The 18,331-nt window shown below is 41.0% G+C and overlaps 1 protein-coding gene across 16 annotated transcripts; it reads left to right on the top strand.

The window, feature by feature from the left end:
* Positions 1-504: 504 nt before the first annotated feature.
* On the top strand, positions 505-17,532 carry HNRNPA3 (heterogeneous nuclear ribonucleoprotein A3). 16 transcript variants are annotated; one of them, XR_010431895.1, is made up of 14 exons: positions 1,153-2,104; positions 4,307-4,418; positions 4,900-4,923; positions 8,325-8,447; positions 8,537-8,683; positions 8,766-8,976; positions 9,215-9,304; positions 9,365-9,472; positions 9,605-9,685; positions 10,402-10,548; positions 11,335-11,460; positions 11,546-11,617; positions 14,677-14,751; positions 17,275-17,532. XR_010431895.1 is itself a non-coding variant. In XM_064660755.1 (13 exons), exons 2-12 carry the CDS (start codon positions 4,353-4,355, stop codon positions 11,596-11,598), a joined length of 1,173 nt encoding a protein of 390 aa, XP_064516825.1. In that variant the 5' UTR covers positions 505-615; positions 4,307-4,352; the 3' UTR covers positions 11,599-11,617; positions 11,704-14,124. The 16 variants fall into 16 exon arrangements, 14 of the variants coding, with proteins under 14 accessions (XP_064516825.1, XP_064516823.1, XP_064516830.1 ...); XR_010431894.1 differs by having other exon boundaries at positions 16,885-17,532; XM_064660755.1 differs by lacking the exons at positions 1,153-2,104; positions 14,677-14,751; positions 17,275-17,532 and adding exons at positions 505-615; positions 11,704-14,124 and having other exon boundaries at positions 4,903-4,923.
* Positions 17,533-18,331: the final 799 nt, after the last annotated feature.

The raw sequence follows: 18,331 nt of genomic DNA, 5'->3' as shown, positions 1-18,331 counted from the left end.
ATGTGCTTAACTGTGCTTTATTCTACACAAAATTCTTGCAGAATACCCTCTTTTGAACTCTCCATGCTACTTTATGATGGAAAACGCCATTAAAAGGTATAGGCAATGTGTCTGAGTGGGAAAGTTCGTGAAACTTATTGCTTCGATTTGTTTTGCTATTCATCCGGAATACCAGTTCAAAGGGTGAGCGCCGAACAGGCTCTGGAGAGCCAATCTTTAGCTGCGTTCTTGCAGCATTTCCAGAATAAAAACGATACGTGGGGAAAAACAACTTCTCCTGGAAGGTCCTGGGCGCCTCAGGCACATTCTGATACTCCTGAGGAAGTCCCCCGTAAACACCGCATCTCCTCCTTCCTTCTCTTTCGCACAAAGCACGGCCGCCCCCCTCACCGCCCCCTCCGCGCCGAGCCTCAGACGCGCGGACACCGCCCTGCAGGGGCCGCACCGCCCGCAGGGCGGGGCCACGCCCGGGGGGCGGGGCCGCCCCGCGCGCCAGTCGCGGCTGCGCCGGCGCCGCCACCCCCACAGCGGGCGGGCGGAGGTTCGTGCGCGGGGCCAGCGGCCGGCGTGGGACCGACGGGGGCGAGAAGGCGCTTTCGCTGAACGCTCGGCACGGTGATATCTTATCTTTTCTCGCTTCTCGACCCCTCTGCCCATTTTTCCTCTCCTCACCTTCCCTCGCTCCCGGCCTTTTCTGCCCCCCCGGCGGGGCGCGCGGGCGGGGGAGAGGGGCGGCGGGCCCTGAGGAGAAAAACGTTAATGGCTGGAGCGCGCGCGCGGCCCGAGCCCGCCTTCCCGCCACGTGACACCCCCCCTCGCCCTCCTCCCTTTTCCCGCTCGGCTCCATATTGGCGCTGCGCGAGGCAAGTCCGGGCACAAAATGGAGGTAACGGGGAGTGGGCCTCGCCGGGCTCGGCCAAGGCGGGGGTCGAAGGAGAGGCCAGGCCAGGCCAGGCGGCTCGTCGCGCGGAGCCGGAGCAGCTCGATCTCTACCCGAGCCCTCAGGCGCAGGCGGGCGGGAGGGCGCGGAGCGAGGGTGGGGGGCACCTCACGGAGCCCCTCGCGGTTCCCGTGGCCGCCACCTCCTTGTAGCGTTCCTGGCGCGCTCCAGACCCGCTTTCCCCAGCGACGCGGCGCTTTATTCCGCAATGGCGCGGGCAGGAAAAGGGAGGGAGCGGGAGAGCGGCGCTTCCGCCGCGTGGCCCCGCGAGCTGCGGCCGCCATTTTGCAGCGCTCTGGCGTGTGGGCGAGAGCGGCCCGGCCCTCGGCCTGGGGCAGGGCTGTGAGTAGCAGAGTCCTCCGCAGCAGTCCTGGGCACATCGAAACACCTGGGCGCGGATTCAGGCGGGAGTAGGGAGAGGCGAGCCCCACACGTGCCTGTGTCATTGTTCTGCCCTCCCTGTGTTCTCCCCTCCCCCCACGTAAGTTACCCGAGTAGTGCGCCAGGGACATTTTTTCCACACTCGCTTTCCTCAGAACAGACTTTTAAAGCGTTAAGATCGTTAGGTGCAGTACGCTGCTTCTCGTAGAGGAATGCTGATACACGTTGCGACACCTCCCTAATATCTCTCACCTCTTTCTAGGGGGAGTTAACACGTGTAGCGAGCCTCTGCTGCCCGGAGAGGGTGGGGAAAGGCAAAGTACAGAGCTCTCTTCCCTATCTTCACTCCCCCAACCACACATGCACAAAAGTCACGACGTTTGGTGGCATCCAGCCATGATCTTGGTGTGCAGCACGAAGAGGCAGCCCTGTACAAACCTTGGTTCAGATATCCTGAACTTTATTGAAGCCGAGATCAAATGCAGACTGAAGCAATCATCCCTGCCCTATTTGGAGGGAAATGGTCATTATCTTCCCCCTTTTCTTTTCTTTCCTCGAAACCTTTTCTCAAAGGTTTTTTTCTCAAGTATTTCAGAGTGTGGTGAGAATAGTGCAGATTCTTTTGTGTGCTGTTTATTCCCTTCATTGCAAGATGAAACCCTATAAAATTAAGATCAGAAAACAAGAGATCACACTAGTGATCTACATCAACTACTGTTCCTACATTAAAAGCAGAGAAGAAACTGGATCCCTTAGCAAAACAGCTAAAAATAACTTTTCCATGTAAGCAATTGTTTTAGCAGCTTCAGGGTTTAACTGGAGGGGTTGATGTATTCAAAGCATTTGAACATGCTTCTGTAAAGCTTGAAAATCCATCACATAAGATACTAAGCTTTTATCTTGGCAATTTTTTTCCCAGGCAGACATTCCTGTTGGCATTGGGAATAAGCTACCAACACACCTAAAGCTGAAAATAATTTTTTCCCTGCTTTAACTTTTAGGTTTACTACAGTACACTAAGTGTGTGCATTTTAGGTCCAACTTTAGCTATTTACAGAAAAGACTGATATATCTCCATAGTATTCTCTTATTGGACAGGAAAACCTCCATCTTGGGAATGTCTGTTTTGCCTCTGTTAGCTCCTTGTCTCCTGTAAGAGATACAGCAGCATTGTAAGTTCCTTTGAGTAGTGAGACGTCTCCTAATGACTTTTTTGTCATTATAAGCTAAGAGATTTGCTCTGAGACTACTTTCATTTCTGTAGTGAAGTTGCAGTATGTAAGTATTCAATGCTAGTTAAACTAGCATTTAGTGATAGCTGTGTTCCAACTGAGCTGGTGGTGTGGCATTAGCAAGGAGACAATACTGTTCTGACCGTCATGGCCTGCAGAGACCATGCCCGGGAGCTTAATGTTGGCCAGCACTGAGCCTCACTGGGGGAAGCAGCAAGTGACAAAATTAGAGAGGGATTGCATACTTTCCATTACTTACAAAAAGTATTTAAATAAGTTTATCCCTTTCCTCCTAACAATTCCTGAAGTTGTATTTTGCCATACAGCCAGTTTATAAAAAGCCTTTGAACTGTTAATGGTCTGTTCCATACCTGCCATGTATGACTTCAAGAACTGAACAGCTCAGTTGAAGCACTTAATATCCTAATACCTCCTAAGTCAAACTGTTGTTTGATTTAATAGATTTCAAGAGGAGGTTTAATATTGTGTAGAGAGGAATTAAAGATAATACAAACACTTCGATGTTACTTAATAAAACCTTTAAAATTGTTAATGCATTAAATCATGATACTCAAGATTTCACAGTTGAGTTTAATTTAAAGCTGTATTTTAAAATGGAATTATATTAAACAATAATTTCCACTATGAATAACAGCACATATTGGTCATTAGTAGAGACCTGTCTGCCTTTCTGTATGCAGTATTTGCACGAAGAAAACTTTAAAAAAAAACCCCAACCCAAACAAACAACCCCCACAGAAACACACCTAATCTGTGATTTTAATACACCACAAGAGTAGTTTTACTGAAGTATGTTATAAAATATACAGTATTGCATTTTAGTGACTGTAATAAAGTTTCAGGAAACATCCAAAGTAGTGATGAATTGTGGTCAGATACCAATGTGCTAATACTAAGGCAAGTAACTTGAAGATCTCAAAAAATTTTAAAGAATAAAGGCTGTAGGGAACATTTTTTTGTTTAAATGTATAGGTATGGGTTCATCCACTGAGGTTATCTTGTAGAAGATGTAATTTTTGTAATGATACATACATAACTTTATATAATACAGTAATCAAATAGATAATTTGGAAGCAAAAGTAATGTAAATGTCTAGTGTTACATATTGCTGAGGATCAGATGTTAAAATTCCTGATGTTGCAAGAGACAGTCAGTAAATTCCACTGCTGATAGTGGTAAATGGTTTTCAGTGCAGAAAACATTGTAAGACATCCTTTAGTGTTCCAGGATGCTGGATTGCTGATTACAATAGGTTACCATCAGATAGTTCTTACTAGCACTATTTGCAAAATGTTAAGTGTTTTGGGGTTTAAAACCCAGAGATTTTAGATTTAGATATTTTTATATATATATTTGTATATTTATATATATATTTAGAATTTATATAGTGGTTTTGGGTATCAGAGGTGGCATTTGCTTGCCCTGTATCAGTTGTATCCGTGATAGTTATGTAAGACAGTAATAGATACAGGTTTTCTGCAGATTTTAGCATTGTACCTAGGTATTCCAACAGTTGTAAAACGAGCTTTACTAGGATAGCAGATGTTCCTTCTGCAGCTCTTCATAATCATCAGCAAATAGGCTGAGGATTTTTACCCGTTTAAATACTTGGATTTTTTTTCCTGCTTTTACCCATTTCGCCCTGTAAAGCCACACCTGTGCATTTCAGCCAGAGAAGGCCCTGTGTCACAGGAATTGGGGTAAGTGCTGACTTATCCAACCTGTTTTCTAGGTTTCCTAGATCTATAAGAAAGGCTGAGTTAGAGTACCCTTCCAAAATGGCTGCTATTAAGGAAGAGAGAGAGGTGGAAGACTACAAGAGGAAAGGAAGACGATCCTCACAGGTGAGAGGATTGTTTTTTTTATTGAAAAACACAAGTTTTAAGGGGAAACAAAAGAAAAAAACCCAAGTTACTAATTTCTATCTGATATATTAATAAATGGCTTTTTTTTTCTACCTTCTTCATCCCCGTGTTAGCAGAGTAACTTTAAATTTCAGTTTATTGCTTACAGTTTTAAGGGGTGGGGTGTTAGCATAACGGGGAAATTTTGCTTTTCTAGTTTTCTGTTAAAACAAAACCAATTAAATATATGTTTCTGATTAAAGCAAGCTGTAATTATTGAAAAATTCATGCATCCTCAGAGTATCAGCAGGAACTTGAATACTTCATATCTTCAAAGTTCTGTTTTTAGTGGGAATGAAGACAGGTTCCTTTTTTCTTTTTTCTTTTTTTTTTTTTTTTATGAAAAAATGGTTGCCTGATAGTCACTGCAAATGAAAGCGAGCTGTACTAAGTAAAAATAACTGTTTTCTTTTGCTTCTAGCAGAAATACCGTAGACTGAATAAGGTGCGTAGTATAGAGAAGATGTTGGGGCTGTTTCTGGGAGGATGGGAGCTAGTTACTTTGGGGCAGGGTGTGGAAATGGGAGGGGGGTGAAGGTCTTGATACCCTTCAGAAGGTAATTTTAAGATCAGCAAAAAGGGTGTTAAATATGTCTATATAGTTTATAACTGAGGCATTTTCTGATTGTTTATTTCGATTTGCTTGCTTTCTAACATCATTTTTTCAGGATGCCTGAATAGCTAGTTGAAACCAACTTTTTTCTGGAATGATATACTACTGCAATGTGGGAGGGCCTCTACACTTGGGTTAAGAACAAATCTTGTTAGAGTTGCATGCGTCTGGTAGCGTGTATGTAAAGTCCTTCTGGAAGGAATGTTGAAACTCTCTCACTGATTTGGACTTTAGATAGAGTGTAACTGAGGTTGCTCAGCTGCATACTTGTAGTTCACAAGCTCTTGTAGTTCACAAAAGTAGCTTGCCCTGGAATGATTTTAAAACCTATAGAGTTTGTAGAGAAACTGTTTCACAGAGAAAGGTGCTGAGGCCACAGTTGCCTGTCAGCTTTCCCGTTTCAGAAGACAGTCTAGGATTGTACTGCCTGGGGGACAGAATGGTCTCACGTTTAGCCACAGCTGCCTGTAGGTGTGGTGCCAGGCATTTTGTGGACACTTGGTTCATAGAGGTATAATGCATGGGAGGGCTCCACCTGAAACCTGTGCCTCTAGAGAGAAATACTGCAGCTCCAAAAGGCTGATTATTCAAAACCCCTGCCATAGGAAATTTCAGTTGATAGCAGCCTCGGGATAGAGGCAGTATGTATCTACAGCAGCATTGTCAAAAGGTGTCCGGATTTCTGCAAAGATTAGGATTCTAGCTGCCATCTTTTCCTCCCCTCTGATGAGAGGTACAGTTAGGTTGTGCTGAGCGTTTGGGGGTTTAGGTAGGACCTAGGAACCGGTGTTTCGACGTTGCTGGCGGGAGGAGGTGAGCGGAGGGGACCGCGCAGTCCCCTCAGCGCCGGCCTGTCCCTGCCCTCCTGCCGGGCCGGCGGGCCCCGCCCATGGCGCCACTGCGGCGCTGGGATCTGACGGCGGGGCCCCGCCCCCGGCTCCATATTGACGGCGGAGGAGACGCGGCCGCTCACAAAATGGAGGCGGTCGGGACTGCGCAGAGCCTTGGCTTTAGGGAGGAAGCCAGTAGTCGAGGCAGGAAAGAAAGTTTCCCGCCTTATCAGAGCCTATTAATGTGCTTGGAAACCCCTTAAACAGTTCCAGGGGAGAAACAGCGTCTTGGCGGCTAAATGCAGGCTGGGCGTTCTTACAGCTTAAACTCTCCGCCCCCGTAGAGGAGAGCTGCAAAATGGCGTGCTGGCCTGCGGTGTCAGCGGAGTAGGAGGCCGCCTGCTGATTTTGTTGGAGCAGTGTGGTAGTTAAACTAAGGAGGAAGGGAGAGAGGTGTTGTACAGCATTTGCTGCTCAGGAGAGACTGCTGCTATGAGTAACCTCCAGCAGAACAACCGAGAAAACAGCGCTTTGTCATATAGGACAGCACTGAAAAGCCCAGTGAGAACAAACTGTCTGGAAAAAAACTAATTCATAAGAAAATGCTGCCTTTTATTTTTGTATAGAGTGCCTATAACATAGGTGTGTCCTGAGGATAATTTCTTTCTAATGAAAGAGAGAAGCTATAACAGCAGGTGTTCTTGCTCCTGTATGAGAACAGCAGTTCATGTGCACATAATAACAATAAGCTGAGAAGGACTTCACTTTTCCTTTCAGGAGTGACCTGAAAAGTTGTGTGGTCATTCTTTGAAGGTAAAAGCAGTCTGAGTTGTTAGCTGAAAACCATCATAGCCTTGAGGGATATTAGAAAACTGTAAAAAGTTTGTCTAGTTTTTCCTTATATAGGTTTTTTGTTTTGGAGGAGTCTGAACTCTGCAGTTCCACAAAATAAATTTCCTTTAATGTATGTAAGAGACTTTGAAACACCCAGTGTTCCCAGCTTTAACATGACCCAGGTAGAAATTACATATTGTCTGTCGATTTAAAAAAAAACAGCAACAGAAAACAACACTTGGCCTAAAGCAGTTTCTGTATGCAGTGGGTGTGTTACCCTATAAAATTTTAAGTTTACATATACTTAGAAGGGAGATTTTATTTATTATACTTTTGTAGTCCAGACCACTTAGAAGACCCTAGGAAAGAAGCTTAACTTTGTAGTCCTAGTATTGTTGACTGTTAATCATTTATATAATGTTCCTGCAGTAACAAGACCATAAATAGAAAACTATAACTGAGAATGCTTGTGCTGTTTCTCACAAAGTTTAGCAGTTATGAAAGCAGGGATTTGCTTCTCAGTCAGTTTTTCATTGTCGTAGGTGTTGTTTCCTGTAGTACAACCTGAACATTATAAACCAACAATTTCCTAAAGCACTGTGTAAATCAGAAAATCTCACTCAAAGGGGTGCTTTCCTGGCTATTCCTAGCACCTTAGCAGAGCTTAAAGCACCTCAGGTTTGAAGCAAGATGTCTACACATAGAAGTCTGTGGCTGGTTTTATGTAGTTCACCTCTTACAATAACGCTGCATCTAGTTGGTTCAGTGCACTGCAGCAGAAACAGCGAAGCCTGTTGCGCATTTGTGCTGCAGAACTGAAGTCATACATAGTATAGCTGGCCAGTACCTCGTGGAGTGTTTCACATGCACAGAAGTTCATGATTGCAAAACAAGGTTTTAATTTGGTTGCCTTTTGGTAAGACTTCCCTTACAGTGGAAGAAAGTTTTAAAATAATATTTTGTAAACTCCTGTCAAAGGTGTGGGGAAATTCCCTGCCTACTAAAAAAATGCAGCACTGAAAGCAGAAACACGATTGTACTTGTAAGCCCACTTTAATCATTCTATAGAAAACTGGGCTCTAAAACTTCATTTTAAAATGTGACTGCTCATATATAGGCAATGTTGTCAAAAACTTCAATTAAACTCATTTCTGTATCCTTAAATTTTTTATAGTTCTTTGTGATTATGCTTCATGAAATGTTAGAACTTTATCCAGCAGTGCTTCTTCGCTAGTCCCTACAGAGCAATCTGCAACTCAAAGATAGGCATAAAATGAATGCACTTCCAGGGGGTGGGGAACAACCAAGTTATTTAGTATATTGAAATTCTTTTACTGTTTGCATTTGAGCACTCTTAAGGTTGTTAGTTAGTTAGTGTTTTAATTAAAATCACACCTCATTAATTGTTTATTATGCTGCTGTCTTATACCCATTAGAAGTCATTGGTTTAATGTAAATATATTCCACCTATTTGTAGGTATAATGTGCACAGATAATTTTTAGTAATTCTGTGAAATTTTAATTCTGTGATTTGTATTCAAAATATGTTTTTGATTTTTGATTTTGTAGGGCCATGAGCCGAAGGAGCCAGAGCAGTTGCGAAAGCTGTTCATTGGAGGTCTGAGCTTTGAAACAACAGATGATAGCTTGAGAGAGCACTTTGAAAAATGGGGCACACTCACGGACTGTGTGGTAAAGTGTCTAATAATAGTTGGTGGTTTTGAAAGGGTATAGGTACTTAATCTAGGACAGAGATGCAGATACCTCCTGTGTTCTTGCAGGTGATGAGAGACCCCCAGACAAAACGTTCCAGAGGCTTCGGCTTTGTGACTTACTCTTGTGTGGAGGAGGTGGATGCTGCCATGAGTGCTCGACCACATAAGGTTGATGGGCGCGTGGTTGAACCAAAGAGAGCAGTTTCGAGGGAGGTGAGTTAGTGTTTCAGTTAACCTTTTTTCCTAGTGTTTACCTAATAATGTGAAGCACTGAATGTCATTTTTGGCATTTCAGGATTCTGTAAAGCCTGGGGCACATCTCACAGTAAAGAAAATATTTGTTGGTGGAATTAAAGAAGATACAGAAGAATATAATTTAAGGGAGTACTTTGAAAAATATGGCAAGATTGAAACCATAGAAGTCATGGAAGACAGGCAGAGTGGAAAGAAAAGAGGCTTCGCTTTTGTAACTTTCGATGATCATGATACAGTTGATAAAATTGTTGGTATGTAACTCTTCATTGAGTACTACTTTTGCGGGATAAGTGTTAGTGTAAGACTTCAGAACAGCAGCATGTGGAATGAGGTGTTTGCATAGTCGGCTGCTTTACTGTTGTAAGAGATGGGGTCAGTTTCATTTTTCTTTTAATTGTGCTCATGCCTTACAGTAGCTGTCTCTGAGAGTTTTACAGCATATTATTGTGATGCGATTTTCTAACTTTGCTATTTCACAATTTTCTGTAGTTCAGAAATATCATACTATAAATGGACATAACTGTGAAGTGAAAAAAGCACTCTCAAAACAAGAGATGCAGACTGCTAGCTCTCAGAGAGGTGAGTTGTAGTTGTGCATAGTTATTTTATGTAACGGGCTTTCAATTAATGTAATTCAAGTGAAATATTTTGTAGGTCGTGGGGGTGGCTCCGGCAACTTCATGGGCCGTGGAAACTTTGGAGGCGGTGGAGGGAACTTTGGCCGAGGAGGAAACTTTGGTGGGAGAGGTAAATGACTGGAATATTTATATAGAATGTGATTTCTGGTGTGGTTTGGTTTTTTTTTATTTCCTGTGTCAGTTGGCTTAAACATTTAACATGTGTGTTCAGGAAAACATTCTCATCTGTTTTGTGTTCTAGGAGGCTATGGGGGTGGTGGTGGCGGTGGTGGGAGCAGAGGAAGCTTTGGGGGTGGTGACGGATACAATGGATTTGGTGATGGTAAGTGTATTGTTCACTTTCTTTTTCCCCACACTGTTAGAATAAGCTGTAAGTCTTGCATTCACCTTCAAAACAAAATCTGCTTTGGTGATAATGTGATAATAGTGATAATGGAAGTTAAATGTCTACATTGTAGAGCTGTGAAGAATTAGTGTTTTTTTTGTTTTCCCCACAAAATGATGGATGGATGGACAAAAGTACTCCTTTGTATTTACCCTTTAAATAATCTCATATTATGAGGTCATGAGGCAGCTGTTAAAGATTATTGAGAACTAAATGAAGATTCTGCTGTCAGTTGAAAAGACTAAAACTGAACAAAGCAATGGCCAACTATCATACCAGAAATGTTTTCAATCAGCTGTAAGAGTTTTCATGGCTCAGTAGTATCTTTTTCATTATGAAGTTTGGATGAATATCCAGAATGCATCTGAAGAGAAATGTGTACATTACCAAAGGCCAAAAAGGACAATTATCAATAGTCAGAAAGGGATGAGGGAAGTAGTATGGGATTACTTGGGTCCTGACTTTGTAAACATGGGGGATTTTTTCAGTTAAATAGCTTAGATAAAGTTGGAACCACAATGAGTATAATAAAGGGAAAATGCTGTGGGAGATTTTTATTGGGCAGTTGTGTTGGTTTGGGGTTTTTTGTTAAATGGACCTTTCCTTGCCGGTATTTGGCTTTGGTGTGTTTAGTTTGATTTTTTTATTCAAAGGTGGCAACTATGGAGGTGGTCCTGGCTATGGCAGCAGAGGAGGTTATGGTGGTGGTGGAGGACCAGGATATGGAAACCCAGGTGGTGGATATGGAGGTGGTGGAGGAGGATATGATGGCTACAATGAAGGAGGAAATTTTGGTGGTGGTAAGATGCCAACTTTAATTAGACATCTGTATTTTTTAGTCAGGTCTCATTTTACAGTGCCTGAAATATGGGGCTGGAATATGTATAAAATGGGTTGTACAAGTAGGTTTTAACATAGAATGCTATGTTGCATAAGGAGAGTTCTTTTCAGTGTGGATCAGCTTTGATACGCTGTAAAATTATGTTGCCTGGGATGTATTTTTCAAAAAGTTTCAGCTGTAGTTCTGTATGTGGAGGTAGAGTATTAAAGATTTTGACCATTTTAAATACACTGTTTTCCTCAGATACCAGTTCACATCATGTAGATCACATCTTCCTTTCCAAGGACTGTGAATATAAGTTTTTATAAGCTTTTTTTATTGTTTGCCCCAAATTTGGGAAGTCAAGCTGCAAAAGCTGCTGCATACTTTATTATACTTTCTGATGTACATTTGCAGCGTGCCCATTACACTTCTATCACTTTTTGGAGCAAATAGTTAGTATGTAATTTACATTATTGTCATACATGCAGAGTGTTGGGCAGTGGAAGAATGATGGTGAAACTCACGTGCTTTTCTTACTTTAAGGGCCTTAAATTGTGTTAACATCAAATTGCCTACTCAAATCGATAAATTTTCCAACGTTAAGGGTTTTCTGTTACATTTTGCATAAAGGTAGCATGCAAAATGCTTGAACTTCATTTGAAATAGTTTTAGACTATTACTTTCACATTGGATACTATAATTTGCAGGCTTTGTGCCCTAAGAGTTGATCAAACATGACTTTATAAATTTGTGTTTGTTTCAGGTAATTATGGTGGAAGTGGAAACTACAATGATTTTGGCAATTACAGTGGACAGCAGCAGTCTAACTATGGTCCCATGAAAGGTGGTGGTAGCTTTGGTGGCAGAAGTTCAGGCAGTCCCTATGGTGGTAAGCATGATTTTGTATAGAGAATGTTTTTTGAGTTAAAATCCCTTGTTATTCTTGTATTTCAATATACATCCTGTTTTTGTAGGTGGTTATGGATCTGGAAGTGGAAGTGGGGGCTATGGTGGTAGAAGATTCTAAAAATGCTACCAGAAAAAGGGTAGGTGTAATGTATATTTATAATGATGATTAATAATGTGCAACTGTTCACTGAGAGTAATAATTTTCTTATCCTGTATTCAACAGGCTACAGTTCTTAGCAGGAGAGAGAGCGAGGAGTTGTCAGGAAAGCTGCAGGTTACTTTGAGACAGTCGTCCCAAATGAATTAGAGGAACTGTAAAATCTGCCACAGAAGGAACGATGATCCATAGTCAGAAAAGTTACTGCAGCTTAAACAGGAAACCCTTCTTGATCAGGACTGTCATAGCCACAGTTTGCAAAAAGTGCAGCTATTGATTAATGCAATGTAGTGTCGATTAGATGTACATTCCTGAGGTCTTTCTCTGTTGTAGCTTTGTCTTTCTTTTTTCTTTTTATTTTCCCATTACATCAGGTATATTGCCCTGTAAATTGTGGTAGTGGTACCAGGAATAAACAAATCAATGATTTTTTAACTTTTCAATATTTGTGTAGTTCAGTTTTTCCACATTTAGTACAGAGAACTATAACAGAAATAAAATGTAGTTTAGGGTGTTTCCTTGTTAGTTAATAGAGAAGATTAATGCATTTCTCAATTACTATTTTGTATTAATTTAAAGTTAACAATAGAAACACCTATTGATTTGCAGTCTTAAGGGTCTAGTCTCAGTGTATATACGTAACTGTCATTGACATGACTTACATAGGCATACAGAGGGAAAACATCTGTATGTTGCATTATAGTTTGTTTAGATGTATAACTAGGATTGAGTTACTCAAATTAGTGTTTGTGAATCATAGAACTAAGCTTTACCTTAATGAAAATTTAAAATACTTTTTGGTTTGTGCATATTTTTTTAATTTGTAGTTCTGTATTAGTACTAGCGCTTCAAGAAAATAAGGCATGATAAATATTTTAACAAGACCAACTTTAGACACATGAAAGCTGTCTCCCGTCTCATTTGAGATGCATAAGGGATAACTGAAGTTGTTTAAGTCTTGGGTTAAGAGAAAAAGAAACTTGCTTTTTACCTTTATATTTATTGTAATTCCCGAGAAGTTAAGGTGGGGGGAATCAAGTGCCTGTTTCCTTGAGATATACAATGAATCTGTTTCAATAAAACTATACTTTGGGGAGGGTGGCTTGGAATTTTCATCCCCTTCCTTTGTCCCCATTTCCTTTTCCCTCACACCAGACTGCACTGTTTCAATTAAATGAGGCGTCATAGTGAGAGTAATAGGTATGTTCCTCAATAATTTAATGGCTATATACTTTCTTGCATGCACCCTAGGCAATTTTCTGGACACATTCTTCTGACTGGGAGCCAAGGGTAGCGCAGGTGTAATCACTGACAGTCCCAGGTAATGCGTTCCAAAAGCCCATTCCCCGTGGGCTCTGAAGTAGTATAGTTTGTAAGCTGTTTCCCTTGCAGATGTCTGTGCTCAGCTAAGAGCTTGAAAATAAAACACCATCTAGTTGTATTTTTCCGACTAGAAACACTTCCCACGATGTAGAATGTACAGCCTCAAGTTCCCCCAGGCAGAGTGATAGTGTGCTGCGACTGGATTTGGTGCACTGGAGTAGCAAATGTTACCAGCGCATATGGCTAGAAATGGTACTCCATTCTCACTTCTGACCTCCAAATTAAGGCACTGCAGTCTGTCCTGTCCTCATCTGATGTGAATTCTCTTGACTATTGCCAGGCCAGTGCTTGCTGTCAATTCAGACTAAGAAGAGTAGGGACCCAGTCAATAAAAGAAATACTCAGACACTTGGCAATATGTATTGGAATTACTCACACCTGTTTCACTTCTGGGTCAATGTGCAGTATAAGGTAAATGCAATTCCAGTATAGGAATGAATCTGCAAAGATGTATGAAATGGCTCAAGGCATAATCAGTCATATTAATAATGAATTATAATTTTTAAGAAGTGGTAGAAAAATGAGTGTGTTGTTTGAAAAAAAAATTAAACATATGTTATTTAAACACTGTTATTGGAGTGTATTTAGACTGCAGTACACTAAAACAAGGAACCAGTGTCAAGATGGTAGCCTCCAAAATGGATTTCAAAGTCTGCTGCTTATTTTCTGTGGAGTTTTAAAAGATCTCAAAAGTTAAAGCAAGAATTGGTGGTTTAGTGAACGCTTCTGTTGTACATATTCATTTGGGCTTGGGGTGGGGGGGAGGCTGTACTTCAATAAAGGCATTTTTTAAACAACCCATTTGGAGTTTGAAAACATGGGAAACTAAACCACAACTCACTAGGGAGTGAGACACCAAACTGCCGACTTGTTTTGTATGTTACTATGCTGTAGAAGATGTGTAGACTTGCACCTGGGGTCTGCAACTGATTGCAGGGACAACTGGAGGATGGGGTTGATGTCCCTTCTGACAATTGATCTGGTATTTCTAAATTTTTTTAGAATGTATTGACAGTGTTCTTTTTAACAGGGCCTCTTGTAGCTGTACTGTGACAACAATGTTAACTTTGAAAAATAGTGTCATAATAAACTTTATGAACAAGATCTGTATGCAACCTTTTAAGAGATGGATGTAAGTGACCGCTTTGTAGGTGGGTGGGGTAGCTTAGCTGTTGTTTGTGATGTGGAAAAGTGTAAGCCCTGAGGACAGTGATTCACCAGCTTTTCAGAACCTAGGATGTACTTCTTTGATCCATACATTGCTAAGGAGACTCGTAAGACAGGACTTCAGCAGCCTATTGAGTATGGAGAAGTCAGCCTAATAAAAGAATGACAAGGCAGCAGGAGCAACAGCTTCAACTTCCAGAAAAGTGAAGGCATAAGATACTGTGCTGATAGTGAGCAGCTTTCCCAAGGCTAGTTAAATCTGCTTATCACAGCTGAAATATCGAAGAAAGTCTAGCAAGAGTTCTTCACCTTTTGGAACCTCCTTGAGTGATAGCTACTTGAGTTGACTCAAAATCAATAGGTCTAGCATTTAGACCTGAAAGGAAGGGCAATGAGCATAGGTAAGGTTTGCCTTTAAAATTTTTCATGAATTATAAAGAGTAGCGGAAGGTTTTTTAACAAGGTAAGAGTAATTTCTTTAATTTTCAGGTTGAATGAGAAGCTGCTGCTTGACAAAATGGGGAATGTCTTGCACATCCTCTTCAGTTGAAGGTTTCTGACTGGGTAAGATTTGTAGTGTATAGTAAAACATCTGTTTAACCCTTCTTTCCTTCTAGGCTTTCCTTTGCCAGCCTTTTGATATCAAGGAAAGCCATAAGTAGTAAGGAGCAAGTATTCCAGTATATGTCATCTGGTTCCTATCCAAGAATCTTGTGTTCCTGGCAGATACAAAATTGCTGTGTGTTCCAGATCAACAAGACAAATTGTAAATGTTTTGAAATAGGCACTCTGGTTACTGTAGGGGGGTGTGCTGGGGTCGGGGGTGGGGGGAAATTGTTCTGTGCCATGTAATGGAAAGAGCCCCCAGAAAGGCAGCAACGCTGAAGCAGTTCTTCAGTTCTCAGCAGTGTGTGACCTGCTGCTGCATTCATTCTGCACCCTTCAAGAGCCGGGACTCCCCTCCTAGTGAGTGGAGCTTGGCTTACCAGGTGGGGTTGTATGTACCTGTACAAATCAAAGATCTCCCTTTTAGATTTTGTGTGCCTTCGGGCAGGGTAGTTAAGTGGAGGCCAGTACTGTCACATGATACCCTGAATCCCCAACAGCTTTTGTACAAGTGAAAACTCATGGAATCGGATTTTATGCACATTGGTTCTTAGCGCTTGGAACATGTAATATTTCCTTTTCTGCATCTTTGATCGTTACAGGTCCTTTCATATAGCAGTCCAGCATCCTTTTAAACTTCCTGATAAGTTTCTGAGCCTGTGCATCGTTTTTATGAAGTCAATTTCTATTTTAGTGTTGGCTATGCTGCAGTTATTCTGAAAATAGTCAAATAGAATCTGCATTTCAGTTTATCAGAGGCTGAGGGATATTCACAAACTGATTCAAGTATTTAAACTTTCTGTCTGCCATCTGTAAACTTCCAGAAAGCAGTTCAGGATTTAGTAATGTAAAATTAAAAGTTAATTTGGAAGTAATTTACAGAGATTTTCACAAAATCAGGAGCTACTTAATGGAAAATCTCCCAATGACTGTATATATTTTTTTAAAAAACTTTTGACAAAAGTTTTTGCTTAGCCAAGGTTGAGCCAAAATCTGAAACTGCAGCAGTACAGTCACAGTCATAGTGTATTATGCCAGTCAGCTTGTTGCAGAGGTGACAAGCTTGCTTGCTTACACCTGGAGGTTGAAAACCTGTGATTTTCCTCTGCTAGGCAGAGCTTCCCCCAGGCATTTGTGTAGCAACAGGTAACAGGGAACAGCATTAGTGTTTCACGATTACTCAGGTGAGGGCAGATGCTGTTGTGCTTGCAAGTATCTTAAGATTGTTTTAACAGAAGTAATTTTTAACAAAAACTTTCTAGTTTGTATTCTACTACTAGCCTATGTATACAGCAGAATTCTACCTTTCCTTAACATTAGAGGATCCCACATTGCTGCAGACTGGTTTTGTGCCCTGGACAGGTCTTTTTGCACTACTTAAAGAACTAAATATTCACTGTTAAAATTATTTTCACACTTTGATTCATAACACTCTTATTAGACTAATTGGCTTAGGTTCAATTATTCGTACCCTAATTTGTTCAGAAATAACTTTGTCAAAGATAAACACGTTCTTGGAGGGACTACTTGGTCAAGTGTAGCTTTGTCTAAGAGTCACTCTGAAGAGTTGAGAACGTTATTTTATAGCCACCTTTTTTCTTTACTGGCTGCTGTTGAAAATAGCAGCTGTAAATAAAGGTGGAGATCTAAAGATGCAAAGTTAATGAAGCACTGGTCCCTAAGCTGCAGTTGTACAGAAGTTTATTTGAAAACAAAGATGGTACTTCCAGGTAGTAAGGAGGGTTTCCCCAAAAGGAGGCCAGATTGATGCAGATGTGTTAAGTATGTTATTACATAACATGAAAATTGAACACAGCATCTTAACTTTTATATCTGTTTAATATTTAAAGCTCTTAGTCTTTCAAGCATTGATTGTGTGATGTACTGATGTGCTGTCTTTGGTTCCTGTGTTTAAGACATTAACATGTTTTCATATGCTGTCTGCACTGGGGTGGAATGTTCTCTTAAAAATCAGTCTGTGGTCTCTGACAAGTGCCTGTATCTTAAATTGTGTGGAGCATGTAGGATCTTGAGTATCACTGAAATTCAGATATCTGATGGATGATTCTTTTTCTGCTGTGGGTGCTACAGGTTGCCATCTCTATCTATTAGCTTTTTCCTGAGCTAAAGTAATCCAAGGATCTCCAAGTAGAAGAAAAATGGCCTTCATGTAGAAGATAATATCGCAAGACTGGAAACAGAATAAAATGGTATAATAACTGGCAAAGACTTCAAGAGCAATGGTGCTAGTGTGCTGGAATCTGAGAACTTGTGGTTAAACAAGTTAAAATAGCATAGAAATTAAAAATTTCAGTATAGTCCATAATGGATTGAAATTTGTTTAAAATATTTCAATTTTGTATCAGAATAAAGTGTATATTGTCAAATGACTTAAAATCTAAAATGCGTTGCCATCACCTTTTTTTAGCGCTGTGATGAACACAAAGCGGTCTTGAATTATTGCAACACGTTTTCTTACAGGATCATCTTTCCAACTTGGGGACTGCAAGTCAGAAAACCTTGGTTCAGCCCATCTTTTCAGCTTTACTTTTAACAGTTTTAAAACTGGATGTTTTGATCAAGAAATAAATGGTTTCCATGTGGAAAATTGTCAGCATATAAGGTCAGCATTGTGATGCTTTAGACTTGTCAGTGTTTCTAGCCACTCTCAGGTTTGGGAATATACTCTGTACCTCAGTAATAATAATAAAGGTTATAGTTTGCACTATGAAGTTTTTACATACATGAGTGGTGTGGAATTTTTTTCATTAATGTTGGATGTTTCAATGCGAGTACAGTATTCACTGTGTTCATGATGTGAATGCTGGTTTAGATGGAATGCAAGTTGTCACAGTCTGAGTTCCTTTAGCCTGATTCTTTGCCTGGTGAAATTCAAACAAGGTGTCTGCATTAACTGCAGGTTTTTTGTTGCACTTTTTGTCTTGGTAATGCTATCCTTGTATTATATTTTAGACATGGGTAGAAATGCAACAGCCCCTCTGAAGGTTGTAAGGTTGCTGTTTGGCTTTGGTTCTCACATTAGGGAACAAATTAAGGAACAAACTGAAGTGCGGGGCAAGAGTCTGTTTTATAACCACTTTGTAATTAAAGTATTTATATTGCAGTTAGAGAGAACATTTTCTCTGTGAGTCAGACATTTGATAGCCTAATTAGTGGCAGGGGGGAACCCAGGAGCTCTTTAGGTTCTCTCTGCTTTGCCATCAGACCTGTGTATTAGAGCTACTATGTATCAGTGTTGAAAGACTGTCCGGGCCAAGGCTCAGTGTGCTTTCTCCTTAATGCCTATGCTCTAAAACAGCCATCCTCAAATATGGATTAGTCCTCTTGCTTTAAATGGCAGCAGTGTCTGGTATTCCTCTAGTGCTCACCCACGTTTGGCAACTGTTAAGAGGTGCTTTTCTTCCTGAGCAGTGCTGGTGGTAAAGTCAAGAGGCACATTTAAATAACAGCAGAAGGAAAAGTATCACTCACTGCTGCAGTAGCTTTGATTTTAGCTGGTACCTGGCTGCCCTATCTA

The sequence above is a fragment of the Pseudopipra pipra genome, chromosome 7 (assembly GCF_036250125.1).
Source record: "Pseudopipra pipra isolate bDixPip1 chromosome 7, bDixPip1.hap1, whole genome shotgun sequence".
Taxonomy (NCBI): domain Eukaryota; kingdom Metazoa; phylum Chordata; class Aves; order Passeriformes; family Pipridae; genus Pseudopipra; species Pseudopipra pipra.
The sequence above is the reverse complement of the archived record's forward strand: the minus strand, read 5'-3'. Positions and strand labels throughout refer to the sequence as shown.

What these genes read in the sequence shown, in the direction of transcription:
- HNRNPA3 (XM_064660749.1), top strand. Translation starts at nt 1,842, where the DNA reads ATGGTCATTATCTTCCCCCTTTTCTTTTCTTTCCTCGAAACCTTTTCT. An exon ending in AATACCGTAGACTGAATAAG is followed by an intron (nt 4,924 to 8,324) that starts GTGCGTAGTATA and finishes TTGATTTTGTAG; the next exon opens with GGCCATGAGCCGAAGGAGCC. An exon ending in TTCAGGCAGTCCCTATGGTG is followed by an intron (nt 11,461 to 11,545) that starts GTAAGCATGATT and finishes CTGTTTTTGTAG; the next exon opens with GTGGTTATGGATCTGGAAGT.